Here is a 15827-nt window from a genome sequence, read left to right on the forward strand (position 1 = left end):
AGTAGTGGTGGGATCCCAGGCTTGAGTCCAACAGATCAGCTCCACCAGAGCAGTCTTCTGTGGGAAGCTCCATCAGTTAATCATGGGAAGGGATGATGAGAGAGTTAAAATTTATTTGACCAAAGCAGATCATTAGCTGCCTGATGAACTTTACTTCTGAAGTACTGATGGAGAAGTGTCTGCTGAGAGAAAGAGCTCAGTAGCATTTAGTTTTGTGTGCCTTGGCTCTTGGGTACTACTGACCTAATTGGAACAAAAAAAAAGGAAAAAATGGATGAGAAAAAAGAAGTGATATCTAATAAGTTCTTAATAGACCCTTAGAAATTCCTAACCCACTAAATAAATATACAATTAATCATATAACTTGTACCAACCTAAAAGCCAGTTGCAGGCTACAGAGGTCTGGATGTGTCCTGTATTACCTTGGTAGTGCTGTGCTTGTGGGGTGCATTGCTCTTACTGATGATCATTCTTAATACTGAAAAAGAGAAAAGAATGATCAGCTTTTTAACAAGTATAAACTGTTAGGGTCACATTTAATGTCATTTCCAAAGCCTTTAACTGTAATCCATATACATCTGTGTTCATTTAATATTAGCTGGAATGGGAATGGTGCATAGTTAAGGTCACAGACCATTATAAAACATTTATTTGTTTGATGGAAACCTGCAGTCTATATGTGTGAAATAGATGCCTGAAATGTCTCTTTGTGAGGATATCTACTCCGTACCACTGAGCACCATGAAATTTTTTGTTACTGAATTGAATCAGGGAAGATTCAGATCTTGAGGAAGTGTAGAACCAGTTACACCACTCGGTCTTGGGCACATAACCAAATGTAGACTACACTTGAACCCTCTGAGAGGGTGGATTTACTGTGAATCCTATCCCTCCTCAACATCTACAAAAAGCTTTTCCACTTGCATAATCTAACACAGGGTTCTTATCCTTGAAAGAATCCTGGATCAACATACATGATTCTCTGTATTTATTTTTTTTTTTTATCTCAGCTTCCTTATTGAATTTATATTTTGTACAAGTAAAATTTAACTAAAGGGTATTGGGTAAGAGTCATTTGAACTACAGCACCATTATTAGTAACAGGAATTCTGTAATGATTTTGCTAAATTAGTGATAAATTTCTGTAAGGGATGAGGAGTTTTCAGGGTCAGTCTCCCTCTTGAAAATGTGACCTATTGTGCATCTCTTATGGCAAATAAACCACATTAAAAAAAAAAACAAAAAACAAACAAAAAACAAACAAACAACAAAAAAAGACAAAAATATTTTAAAAGGGAATTCAGATGTAAAAACAGACATAGTGCAATAGTGAACAGAGGTTAGAAATCATTACAGCAATTGAGAATTTGGCCAGTGGATTTTAGTCAAATAGCCACTGCTTAGTTAAAAATCTAAACAGCTCAATTTGATACAAGTCAATATTATTTTTAAAAGAACACAAATGTGAATTTGACTAGGTAGTTCCTCATATTAAAGGTGCTTAAATAATTTTATAACTATCACTTACTTAAATTTAAAAAAAAAATTGATCTGTTTTTACGCATTATGTACATAATCATTTTAGGTTTAATCATTTAATTCTGCACACTGAATTACAAAGAAGATGAATTAAATATCAAATAAGTGTTATATTATGGAATTTGCTCCACTTGAGTATGTGAGAGGAATATAAGCACTTTATATCAGGTATTTGATGTAAAATCTCTTGAATTTCATTATTTTGATTAGAATGGCTTTAGTGCATGTGGAAAGGGTAATGATAGCAATTTCTGTGGTTTTGTGTCACATTTATGGAGGTATTTGAATGCCTAAAGATGCAGCACCAGAGATGGTCTGTAGGAATCCTGCTGGAGCTGTGTATCTCATTCTCTTACTGGTATTGCATTGACTGCATCTGACATCTAATGCATCCATCTTGAGAAAGTTTAGGATTCTATTCCCCACATATCTTTTCACAGAGCAAATACTAAAATTATGTCAAATGTGGCCCCAATACAACCTTGGTTTTATTGTTGTCCCTGCAAAAGAACTACAGCCTAGACTAATCTGTCGAATTTATGACTCACACTCATGGGCTGTTGGCTACTTAGTTCATCTCCATGAACAAAGAACTCTGTAGGGTTTCACAGTGCAAATAACTGAAAATCTGCAGTTTGACCTTTGCTTAAAAAATATATGTGTGTGTGTATGTTATATACATATATATATATATATCTGACATACTGTGAGTATATATGTCAAATTAATATCAGTGTGTATTTAAACTAACAAATCACACACTGATGAACTAAACAAAGTTTAAAGAGATAAATAAAAAGGTTTTCATCACAGATGTATTTTCCTAGCCATCTCTTTTCAGATTTGTCCACATCAAAGGTGGGTGTGGTCAACAGAATTAGGCAGTAATCTATTTTTATCAATACTTAGATTTTCCTAATAGATGTTTCCTTCTGTCAAGATTATTTTCCTTTCACAAAGTTCATACACAGAGCTCTTTTTATAAAAATAGTTCTATTCACTGGTACAGATGTTCTCAAAAGAAAGCCATCCTTCTGAAGATGACATTCATAATCATATTCTCAGTAGGTACAATTATAAATATATTGGAAATTAAGCCTGCTGACCAGAAAAAAACATTGCAAAATGAATGTTCTGTGTAATGAATCATAGAAAGATCTGGTTTGGTTGTCTAAGATTTATTTTTTTTTTAAATTTCTCTTAAATCACTAGCTTTCTCACAAATTTTTTTTTGGATCACAATAGGAGCTGAGAAAATGTGCAAGTGCTCTGTCAGGAGGTTTTGAAAGTTGACTTGTAGCCCACACAGTGGTGTTAAAAGAACAAATCCAGATGAGTCCTTAACTTGGTATAGTGAAGCTGGAATGGTTTTGCCATTCTTCAGTAAGAACTAATAGCTGATACAATTCAACAAGCAGTTGATACATTCTGTGACAATTTATTATGTAAAATCAGAGCACAAAGTAGTTCTCTGGGAAATATTCAACATGGAGAAAAAAAAAAAGTAGTTAATTATTTTTAAAATAGAACAAATGTTTTGTAAGAACATTCTACAAATTAGAAGGGTGAACATAGATTTTAAAAAGTATTAAATGGAAAGAACCCCCCCAACCACCTCCACTCTATGAGTCACTTCCCGTACAAAACAGAAATAAGGCAGTGAAGTATCAAGCTAGCGCCTTCATCACTGGAATCTGGAATTGCTCATTAAACAAATACTTTAATGGGAAGCCTGTGCCTTTCTATTTATAAGAAATAACTTAGCCTGAAGGGAAAGGGTCAACCTGACCCAGGTCATTGCCTCAAAAGTGCTAAGGCAGAGTTTTCATTCGCTTGAAACACCACTGTACAGCTTTATTGAATCCACCATGCTAGTGGATATCAATGGGGATGGTTGACACTGTTTGACTCTTAAGAAGTAATACATTAATCCAGTGGCTGAAAACTTTATCCCAGGGCAGATGTCCAAAGATAAAAACAGGCTGTGTGTTTTTCAAATATTTTAACTTAAAAAATATTTAAAGACTGTCTCACAGTCCTTTTCTCTTAGCCCACTGCATGGCAGGGGTATTTCCCATCTGCATTATGCATGAGGAAACCATCCCATCTTTCTCACAGAAGAGGAATTGGCCCCATTCCTGGCTCCTTGATCACGAAAAAAAGTTGTCTGACCACCTCTGACAGGACAGTTGGGAAAGCAGATAGATCTGCTGGTGTTGGCATTTCTCAACAGTGCTGAAAGAAGTGCTGGATAAGTGAATTTCCATAAATGAGAGTTAGCAGTTAGTTTGGTACAGATAGAATGAAAGAAAGATCTTTTAAAATACAGAGTTGAAATACCTTGAAGTAGGTGGCAAAGACTAGACCTTTATGTAACTGTCCCAGAGAAATGTTTTAAGCTGTCTTTGTTGCACATCACTCTTTAAACCAAGCTTCCATCTCAGGCTATGAGTAACACTGATAGTGTGACAGACCTAACAGATCAAATGGTTGAGTCCACTTTTTAGAGAAATATTAAGATGTGCCCTTTATTATCCAATTTTTGTGTTCTTTTTAAGTAAGGACAAGTCCTTTTGGGTATTTGAGCATGAAAGGTTTAGCCTGGGGTCTTAGGCAATAAATTAATGTTCCAGCGAAGGCAGTCAACCACCTGCACAAATTTAGCTTTTATAATTCTATTTATTGTCTGCAAATATAGCACCAGATTAGATGTTTCCTGGAGAGACGAGTTTGGTGTGAGGTATTCATCACTTTGTTACAGCTTCTTTGAGATCACCATGAAGCACTCCCTTGTATTAAATGAATAGCTCTCTTATCATGACCTTTTAATCACTTCATCATGAAGAGGTCTTTTACTTGCTACAGGAGTCTACTTCATGATACCACCATCAAAAGGACTGTAATATCATAAAACAGCCACAACAGAGACCAGTACAGAAATATGGCACAATACAAGAAAATTAGTGAAGGTAGACCTAGTTGGCTGCAAGCAGCATCATGGCTTGCTAATGGGAAGTGCTGGAGAGGATAACTGGCTGTGAGCTCCATTGTTGGGAACGGCACCTGGAGGTGATATTTTGCTCAGTTTTGTAACCGGGTAGAGGAACAGAAGGGGAACAGTGTAAGCCTGTTAGCAGGGCCAGCAGCACCAAAGAAATCCTGGAGATGTGGGAGATGAATAGGGCACGACCAAAAAGGAAGTTTAAAGACGACATTTAGCGGTAGTGATACTTGCCGTACTTACTCCTATGGAAAAGGTTTTCTTTTCATGCTGTATTTAAAACATGAAGATACTGGAGTTCACACTGCAGTGCAGAACTGATGTAAGGAGGGGAGAAGTCCAAATTGTGGTGTTCAAATGATTTGAAGAGTTTAAAAAAGTTTTCTAGAGAATGTCTTGGAGGGATGGAGTCCCGGCCATGTTGGTTGCCTGGAATCATAAAGGTTTGATTGCAATACAAGAGCACTTTAAACACATGGATTTCAAAAGTAGTTGTGAGAGCTGTTCATAGCTCAACCTACAGGCAGATAAATATTCAAAGAGAAACAAACAGTCATTTTATCATGAAAACTCTGTAAAATGCTGCATAAGGTATTTATTGATATTAAAAAACTCTGCCAGTGGCATACAAAGATTCCCTGGGCTCTCCAACACCCAGAGTTACCATTAAAGGTGTCTTGATGTCACAGTGGGAGACCAGGAGAGAGGATGACTTATCACGAGAAACACCCACTGCCTTCCTGCTCTTCCGTGTGTCATATCCACAGTAGGCAATTAATGCTGATGGTAATCAAGACAGGTAGTTCATGTCCAGGTACTGAACTTCCAGATTGCTCAGAAAACAGTTTTTCATTCATGTCTTCGATCCTCCAGAAGAGAACGGCTCCAGGTGCCAATCTGTTCTAGCTGAATTCATTCTTCTGTTCCCTGAGCTGTGTGCTCCAGCACCACGCCTGCACACTGCAGGTCTGCTTGCTGCTGTCCTTCCCTGCTGCCTCTTCTCCTTTGATCTCATCCTCTTCATTTCCAGCCCTTTAAGGGTCTCAGCTCTGTTTTGTTCTGGACTTTTTAGTTCTTTATGGCTCTTTTTTCCCATCCTGATATTTTTAGCCGTATCTTTTTGTCTTCCTTCTTTCATCTCACATGCTTGCTGCTTTAGCCATCTGCTTCCCTCAGCCCAGTTTTCTTTTCCATTTCCCCTTTGCATTTCTTCAGACCCACAGGCCATTTATCTCATTGCTTCTCCTTTCTCCAGCTCCACAGGGTCTTTTCATCTCCTCATGCAATTTGTAAGCAAACAGCAGATGAGCATCCGGTATCTGCTTCCTAACTGCTGCCTGAGTGACTCAGATTGTCTGGAGAAGAAAAAGAGACTATAGTCTTTACTTCAAAATTGACTCATCACATGCTTTGATTTCCTTTTGTATCCTCATCATTTCAGGACACCTTCAGTTTTGTTTAGTTTTGTGCTCAGAACCTGGACATTTCATTTATATGAAATGCTAATTTAGAAAATATTTTCTCAGTAGTTTTTTAACTTTTTTTTTTCATCATATTTCACATGAATCAGTTTATGCATATTTTTGTAAATATCACAACATGAAGAAGTGTGTCTCTTCAAAACAAGGAGGTGTTTTTTTCTGCATTTGGCAATTTTCTCTTTAGCAATCTGCTTGAATAAATACAATATGTGACTCACTGTGGAAAAGCTGAAAATAAAACCAAGTCTTGACTTGATTCTTTCTTCCACAGTATCTCAAGGAGCAATTAAAGCATTGCAGAACACTCTGAGAAGACTTGATGAAGCTTTGCCTTTAAGAATCAGTGTTTTAAAACATATTTTGTTTTTAGTTAACAATTTTAAGTACATGTGGAGACACTTAATCCAAATTCCCTGTAGATGATACCTTTTGTGTGGGATATGAGTAATCCATAGGACCCAGTAAAGAGATTGGATGGTGTAAAGTGTTCAGGCATATTAAAGTACTTAAACATGTATTTTTCTAAGACAGATTTGGATTCTCAGCTGCACTGACCAGGGGCAAACACCCTTGCCCATCTCATATTTCTGTAGAGATAAAGCTCTGGTTGTGCTATCAGAATTTATATCTTTTGTTTTCCCTTATGCTTGTCCAGATCAAAATATACAGACTCTAAAGCTGCCTGCAACTCAGTTCAGGAAAAGAGAAGTTTCTGTAAATCCCTAAATACTCATAATGTCCACATTTTGATCACACTGAATATGAGTGGGAGCATATGCTTGAAAAGGAAGTGCAGATACCTGTGTATCAATACAAAAAAAACAACAAAAATGCACCTATTATGCATGAGGCTTGAGATTTACCAGTTTGACTGTCATGTAACAATGATTTCAGTGCAGTCATTCCTGGTTTTTAATGCTGCAGGTGAATAAGCCAGACAAAAAAAAACATACAAATTTTTGTCATAAGTCATCTCATACAAGACTCAAGAAACATATTTTACGTGATAGTGTAACTAATAGAATTTCAAATGACAGTGATATGTGAGGCTTTCAGAAGTGGCAATGCAGAACATTCTTTCTTGAATAATTCACTCATCTGAGGTTATTATATATTCAAAACTGATTGAGTTGCATATCCAAATGGTGGTCTATCAGCTGTTGATGCAGGAGAAGAAAAAGAAGTTTCAGCATTTATTCTGAACTGTGGTTTGTATCATGTTACTCTTGGTTATATGAACTGAGTTTAATTGATTGTGATTTAATTTACATTCTGCAGTGGGATGTCTTTTTCTTGAGATAATTAATCTTATTGAAAAAATTCTATGTGAACAGTTCAGGCTCTAACAGATTTTCTAGAGGTGCTTTTTTGTTTAGGCTTCCTTGACAGTCTTTTTTCTTACAGATAAATTACGTGTCTCAGAATGTCTCGCCTTTATATTTATTTTGGTTTGGCAGCATATAGTTATGGCTGGCAATATTTCATACCCCAAAGTATTAATGTTAACCATAAATTACTACCAATGATATGCAGTGGTTCTTATCAATCATGAGAAATAATCAATGCTGATTGAAACAAATAAATATGATGCTTTTCAAAGTTATAACCTTGTCATATAACTTCAGTGCTCAAATACATCAAGCTCTACCTTAAATTAACTCTGCAATTATATACAGAGTTTTCATAAACCAGATATTTCACCGAAAGGGCCAAAATTGCGCAAGACTATATAAAGATTTTGACATCAATAGTGGCAAAATGTACTGCTTTTTTTTTTTTTTTTTTTTTTTTTTTGCTTCCAGAATTGGGTAGAAATAATAGGATTTACAGATGGGTGGAAATTCATCATCTCAGTGTTACAGACTCTTCAGTTGATATTTTCTAAGAGTTTGCTCTGAAACCAATTGAAGAACATATTGTGTCACTGAAATGAGAAGTCCCCAGGGCCCTCTCTCTATCCCAGATATAATCAGTCATTAACTGATGTGGCTTAACTTACTGAATCTAACACCAGGAAAATTCCAGTTGAATACTAGAGCTCCAGGAGCCAAAGGTACCACTTCACTGCTGCATGGTGTGAAGCATTTCTGGGGTGTATCCCAAAGTGAGCTGAGCTTTGGTATCAATGCATAGTCTGAGGTCTGTCTGTATTGCCATGGCATGAAATCAGCAGAATTCCAGACTTTAATCAGTATTATCTTCATGGATATGCAGAGGCCGTCACTTATTGGCATAGAGTGTGGTTTTTCAAACTCTGCATTAATAGCATAGGTGTTTATCCTGTGGTTCCACATCCCTCTGTGGCTCAGAATCCAGTGCTGCAGAGCTCTCTCTTCACTTCTTACACACCCAAGGAACCAATCACATGAAACCCAACCACGTCTGTGCCATGTTTAGCTGTTCAACTCCATTTAGCAGCAGTTCCTGTGCTGGAGAACACATGGAGTCAGACTGGAAAGACAAAGGGGGAGAATTTGAGGTGAATGATAACAGAATTTTAGAGAAATTTGGGTCTCACCATAATGTTATTGATACCATTAACATTATTAATTTATTTAGCACATAAATTGCAAAATGGATGGAAGTTTCATCCAGCATCTGTGCATTGCCTTTGGCTGTAGTCATGCTGCTCCTAATTTAATCTCATTAACTCCCTCACAGGTTTAACTAAGGGGGTGCTGAACATCTTGCAACACAAAGATAAGAAAGGAATATATCTTTTTTATTGTTTTGTGATCAGCACATTAGGTACTGATTCCATTCTCTTTGCACTGCAGTCCCAGCAAGGTCACGTGTCTCAAAGCTCATAAAAAGGAAATGAGGAATAGGAGCTGGTTGTGTGAATGTTAATCTGGATTTTTGGAGAGCAAGAAGTTGCTGCTTGGAATCCTGATGGCATAAAGCAGAGACTGCCCCCTCCTACTGTAACTCATTTGCTTTCAGCAGACTTTCCACAATGGAGGAAGCTGGGCCACAAATAATCTGGTGTTCTCCAAACGTGTAGCAGAATAAGGAGTTTGTACACGACATTAAAGACCTGCTGAAAGTATTTTCTTATTTTCATTGCTGGAAATCTGAATTACACCAGTGTTCTTTAAGCAAAATTGATAGTAAAATATCACTAACTACTGGAAAAATAATTTCAATAATTATTTGCATAATTTATATAAATAATACACATAGATTTTGTATAATTTAGTATAATTTGTATTGGCTATGGTTTTTGTATGGGGAATGAGCTTGAATATGTGTTAACTTACTGAAAATACATAATACAGTTATTTTTTCTGGCCACAAGCACACTGTATTTATATCAGTAATCACTTCAAAAGATCTCCATAACCATCGTGTGCCTCATTATGTCCCCTCATATTCTCTCTACTCTGCATCTGGTCCTTGCTCATTATTTGTAGCTCATGGCATGTTCTGGATATTGCATTTTTCTTCCAAGGTACTTTTATCCTAAAGCCAAAATAGGAAGCAATATATGTTTACATTTCTTTTTCTAATTTGTATTTTTGAGCCTTTAGTGGAGGTTTTTTTAAAGATTTGGATTTCTGAATGGGATTTGTCATTGTGTGTGAGTACTTCATTGCCTGAATGGCAGATGAATGATGGGTTATTTTTTGCTTGGCCTTCTAATCACTTTACCACAGGAAAGGCTTTTTGATTTTCAGCATAAGTAGATTTTTCAGTAATTCTTCAAATGCTTAATTCAACTGTAGAAAAGAGAATAAAACAGAATCCCACTCGTGCTGGTGTTTTTTACACTGTGCAAGACAGACAGTAGTTCTGTGGCTGGCACCCACCAAGGCAGTTTGGAAACGTGCCAGAACATTTTACTAATGTATTATGAAAGATCTTCAAAAGTGAGAAGGGCCATGGATGAATGGAGAAGTGAGTGTCCTTGGCAAGATGTATTCCTGTTTACTTCCCTGCTTCACTGTGTCCTGTCCCCTGGTGTCTGGGTTCACATACATTTTATGATTTGCACTGTAATGCAGGGTATTCATTAGGAAGGATCACTTTGAGTTGTAGGGTTGGTTTTTTTTTCAGCTGGGCTTAAGAATATTTGTTTCTCCCTGATGTTGTTATAGATTTGGTGGCCTGAAGAGATAAATGAGACAAGATTTGTGGGAAGAGGTAGTATCTTTTATTAGGCCAACTGATGTAGCTGGAAAAAACAGAAAAGCTTTCAGGCACAGAAAACCTTTTCCAGGTTGGGTTCTCTCATAGCTTTGAACTGCCTAATAATTGACTTGTGCCTGTGAAGCAATAAAAGCAGTTTTTTGATCTTTCTCTTTTTATGAGTAATACTGTTTGGGAGGCATCCATATATTGCAGGAGTTACAACTTTAGTCAGCTAAGGTTGATTATCCTGTGTCCAAATCTGATTGAATTCTGTAACTCATAGTACAAGAATACAATCATTTTTCATTCAGACTAGTAGTCTCTTAAAATACTAGATTTTGGTTTTTGTGGGATCAGAAGTGTAAATTAACCCATGAAAGATCTGATACCTCACTGGTGAATCAGAGAGATCAGCATGGCTTTGAACCTTATCTGGAAAAGTGCCTCTCTTTCCAAATCAGGGTACATGTTTGGAGATAAGTGGGATGGGGATGATGGCAAACACTGTAATTTCAGTTATTTAATGAGTGTCTGCTGCTTTTTTGTTTTTTATTAACTAATGGGAAGGTCATGGCTTTTAAGTAGTATGTTCTGTTTGCTATGTACAATACAAATAGATGGATATCTCTGTTGTGTGCAAGACACAGACACCATTTGGCTGTTAAGCTTTGGAATAACTGAAAGTATTACTGCAGGCGCTGAAATTTTCAAAATATTTTGTATACTCTCACCTTTTATAGTTCTTGCTCAGATTGAGTGCTTTTATGCCCTGTGAGATGTCTTACTGGAACCTGAAAGGGGAATTTACAGAGTGTAGCAGCACGGAGAAATGCAGGCGTGTGTTCAGATTGCAGGCGTCTGTTTGGGTGAAAACAAAAATACAGGACAGTCACTCCACTACCTTGCAAAAAGCCACGCCAAGAGGGCATCATTATTGCTCTGAATAAATAACCCATGAAAGAATGTAATTGGTTTATAATACAGGAAATGGGTAAAGGATGCATCAAGGTGTCTGGCATGCCCAAGCATTTTGGGATTATAGCACTGTGAGGTTCTAATGTCATCAGCTCTCTTCCATTTCCCTGGAGCTAAGAGCTCTCATCCCACTGTAAAAATACTTCTACTGAGGTTTTCTTGGCAGCTTTTTAGCAAAAACACTATTCTGCTGAGAAATGTTTTCCAAATTACCCATGGACAGTGAACTGGATATTTTCTGGAATGTATTGCAGAATAAGTGGAGTGTGTTTGTCTGAGTGTATAAGGCACTGGTTTCTTCCATCTTATTGGGCTATGCACTGAGTTCCATGGAATTATTCCATTTTTAGAAACCGCAGGAAGAGAAAATAATTTCTTGAAATGCAGGGAATAAAGGACATATGAAACCCCAGCACTCAATTGTTGAAAGAATCACACCTTCTTCTAAATGTGTCATCTAAAAGTTCAGATCATGATTGATAAGTGTGTTTTTTATTGTTGGCTGTTAGCTGAGTAATAGATTGTTATTTCAATACATTTTGACTGGAGCAATTTGTCTTGAAATACTTTTGTCACCTTTTCCTTTTAGGTCCTTTGTAATGGAGTTCTGTAATTTCATTTTTTTCATACACAAATGCAGCTAACTTTTTCAGTGTTGAGCGGCACCAGATGAAAGCTTGTCATCACTTTATAAACTGATAAAAGAATGAATTCAGAAGAAATATTTAATATGCAGTGGTTGTTACCGACTGCATTCTGTGGCAAAAGAAAAATTAAATAAATTGTGCTGAGGAGGAGGTGTACTGTCTGTCTGATCTAAAAAGCCATTTTCACAGTTCTTAACATTGCGGGGAGCATTTTCCAGCTTATCATAATAGAAGCAGCCAAGTTATTTACTTGCCAGAAAGGCCTGAACCCTAGCAATCATACATGCCACTTCTGAAGGCTCCTCACAGTGCCCAACCTTAACATGTATAATTATTTTAATAAATTAGACCAGGCCATTTTCCTCTCTTTGTTTCCCTCAGCTGATATGACACTGCAGAAGTTGCTGTAATGCATTTAATATTTTAAAAGGCTTTTCTCTCCTACATTGCTTTTCTCCTTAGAGATGTTTTGTGTGTCCATAATCTTGAAGTGATTCTCTCTGTATATAGAAATGAGTATTTTTCATACAACCAAACCCTTTTCCTCAGTTTCACATCTCTTATTTTGGTCAATTGGAGCAATTCAGTGACCATGTTTAAATATTAATCTTCTTTCAATCTTTTGACAGCACCTCCATTAGAAGGCATGGGGTACAAGAAATGTCTGAAAGCATTATGGAAAAGAAATGGTTGCACTTTGGGTTTGACTTGCACACAGTAGCCAGCTTTTACTGTAAATACACTGTGAGAGGCGGCAGTGCTGCAGAAATAACCAGGTTTTTTCTGCTTTGTTGCTGGGGCATAATTCCCCAATCCTCTTCCTCAGAGGACACAGCTAGTGGCCATGTGGGAGGTTCGATCCAGGTGTTCTGAGGGTTGCTGCTACTCCTCCCTGCGGTGCCAGATGTTGTGTGACAATGTCAGGGAAGAGCTGTGTGCCAGCCACTGACACAGCCCTGTGCAAGAGGAAGCCAAACAGGTTCAGCCTTTGTACAAAACCACAAGAGCTCCCTGAGCACTTTCTATGAGAGCCAGGCTAGAAAAAGATTTTCTACATCCTTTTTTATTGATTTCGTTTCGATAGTGATTGTGTTTCAATGCGTGGCTCTTGCAAGCAAGATGAATTAGGAAACTTCATACTTGTAATTTATACATGGTGTTCCTGTTAAGAACTAAAACTAATATGAGTAAATCAAGAAAAATGTCAGCATTCTGTCTGAAAGTGACTTCACTGTAGTGAAGTCTCCACTGGAAGTGGAGCTCTTTCACCTTTTTTCAACAGATATTAATGTTTCTGTGTAAATGTTTAGACAGAAATGTTACACAAGGCAGGAGCAGAGTTTCCACATGATATATGAAGTGTTGTTCTTGTTGTTACAGTATATTTTCTGTTTAAGCTGTCAGAATGACTTATTAGTTTAGCATTTCTTGTTGAAATATATTCTGTCAAATAATTTACTCTAAAAATATTTCTATTCAAAATATTTATCAACCCTCCCCACATTGTCTTTGATACAATTTTCCCTTTTCCCACGAGGGTAAGAGACCCATTTCTCTTCTTTGTAACTGGCCTTTAAAAGCTGCTGGCAATTGCCTCTCTGGGTAACCTCTGGCAGTGCACACCCTGTGCAGAAACCACCATGATTTAACCATTTGTCTCTGTTTCATTCACAATTCTCAGAAGAGGCTGGTACCTGGCACAAAAAAACAGTTTACATTTAGCTGTAATATAAAATATTAAAAAAGTTTGGGGCATACTTATTAATATATGTGTGATTCTTACTGAAGCAACAGCTCTGACATTAAGCACGTTAGACTTGGAAAATTAAAATTATTTTTGTCTCAAAGGGAAATTTTACAGAAGGGATGTTCAGCTGTTGCACAAAGTAGAGTTACTAATCTTAGAGACCTTTGTGGGATTCTTGCTGCATCAGTCAGCAAAGATTTAGGATAGGCTAAATTCTTGCCATGTGTTGGCAGAGAACTAATAATGAAAAGGGAATCAGTGAGAGGATGTTTTGGATGGCTCTGTTATTGAATGGCCTCCAGACAAAATAACAACCTCTGAAACCTTTTTGTGTGCCATAGTGACAGATTCCAGTGGCTCTGTCCATGTAAGATCCCCCTTGGTCTGTTCTCTTTGAAGGAGACACTGAAAGTTCCCAGAGCAGAAAATATAACCTGAGGAGTTCCCAATACATGTACCCATGTCAAGGTTTTTACTGTCCACAACTAACTGGGATTAGCCTGTCCAGAAATAGATCCTTCATTTGCCCAGCAGAGATGCTGTTACTGTAAACATGAAGCTGCAGGAAGTCTAGTAGGTGTCATCTAATGTTTTTTCTGACAGAAGTTTACATTAAAAAGAAGATTTTTCTTAGTTCAGTAATATTTAATGGCAAATATATTTCATATTCCAAGACCATGACGTAATTTCAAATTATATTAAAACTAATACTATGGAATTAGGATGCTTTCATGATACAAGATATGGAGGCAAAAAATGAGCTAGGTAAAAAACAATCACTCAAGCCTGGAAGAGAGCAAAATATCTGTTACTCATTATCTGTGTATAGACCAATGTTTGACTAGACAGAATGTGCAATGGTTTGCTTTGATTTGAGCCCTTTGGTGTGGTGGTCCATCACATTACACACTGTAAATGCTCCTCTGTTCCCTTCAGAGAATCCTACAGGTTTGGAATCCAGAAGTCACTGGTAACTTGCTGTTGAATGAGAAAGGTTTACTGAAAAGTAGTTCTTTGTTTTACCCAGACAAAAAAACCTTCCACAGACTTTTCCTGAAAAACAAAGGAAGTCAACCAAAATCAGACCAAAACTTGTTTAATGAAAGTCACAGCAAACAGAGCCCTGCTAAGTACACAGCCATACCTGAGAGGTCCTTCAGGCTGCTCATAGCAGGTGGTCAGAAAAATACCATCTGACCCTCTATTGGTCTGCATTTCAAACAGAATTACTGTGATGCGTCTGCAATCATTTTGACACAGCTTGATGACGAAAAAAAAAAGTGGTTTTATTTCTTAATGTATATTCTCAGTGTGTTTGTTGATTTGTTTTTTTGGTTTTTTTTTGGGGGGGGGGGTGTTTCTATTTTTTTTTTTTTAACAGGAATGCTGATTTTTCTAATTGGGACATTTTCTGTCCAGTTGTTGTGCTGTTACAGTGTCTGGTTAAATTAACAGGTGAATATGTGTGTCCTTCCTACAGCTTTCAAAACCTTGTTCAGGTCTGTTGGTTATAATTAATTCAGTAAAACATTCTTTCAGTAATAAAGGTATCAGTGTTTACAGGGGTTAAAAGACTGTGACTGCCCTCATGGTAGTCTGTATTGAATCCTGGATTTTGTCTTGTAATTCTTTGCTTTTTCTTTTTTTTACAGGTTTTTCATTACTCTTATACAGCTTCATATGTGATTTATAACATACACACAAGGTAGGTCACACTGTTTGTTCCATACCGTGTCTTTGTCAGTGGCTCTGTGCATGAGGTGATGCCAGTGTGTTCAAATAAAAATGTTTCCCTTTTTTCAAGGGAAGTTTGGGAGTTAAACCCTCCAGAAGTAGAGGATTCAGTTTTACAGTACGCAGCCTGGGGTGTTCACGGACAGCAACTGGTAAGCACAGTCATTAAAAATGTATGGACTCCAGACAGACTGAGGTAAAAACAAAACTGAAAACCTTAAGATGTGTTATGTTTTTCTGCACTGTGCTAGCATGCTCCTATTACAGCTTTTAGGAGAGCCCTATTTATTTGTTTATTTTTTGTTAAAAATATGTTTTTCCAGGCTGACCCCCAGTAAGCACATGGTAGAGTTGGTGAAATAATCACACCTTCATCTAAATATGCACCCAAGTGATTTTCAGGGTTACCATCTTTATGGCTACTGCTGTGTGGGAAGGAAAGTTAAAGGTGAAAAGCAGTTTTCTTTTAAGTGCAATGTCAATAAAAACTGTGGGCAAAAGCTTAGCACCCAAATGTGATGTGATGGATTCATGGAAAGTGATGTTTTCATTTCAGTGTGAAAATTACTGCC

The 15827-nt window shown here is 37.1% G+C and overlaps 1 protein-coding gene across 1 annotated transcript in view; it reads left to right on the forward strand.

Annotated features, from left to right (window-relative positions):
- DPP10 (dipeptidyl peptidase like 10) overlaps positions 1-15827 on the forward strand; it is a 244139-nt gene that overhangs the window by 167756 nt on the left and 60556 nt on the right. Inside the window, exons 6-7 of the mRNA XM_058840442.1 lie at positions 15174-15226; positions 15326-15407. Coding sequence (XP_058696425.1) covers positions 15174-15226; positions 15326-15407 — 135 coding nt within the window. The remainder of the gene's footprint in view (positions 1-15173; positions 15227-15325; positions 15408-15827) is intronic.

The sequence above is a fragment of the Poecile atricapillus genome, chromosome 5 (genome assembly GCF_030490865.1).
Source record: "Poecile atricapillus isolate bPoeAtr1 chromosome 5, bPoeAtr1.hap1, whole genome shotgun sequence".
In the NCBI taxonomy this organism is placed as follows: Eukaryota; Metazoa; Chordata; class Aves; order Passeriformes; family Paridae; genus Poecile; species Poecile atricapillus.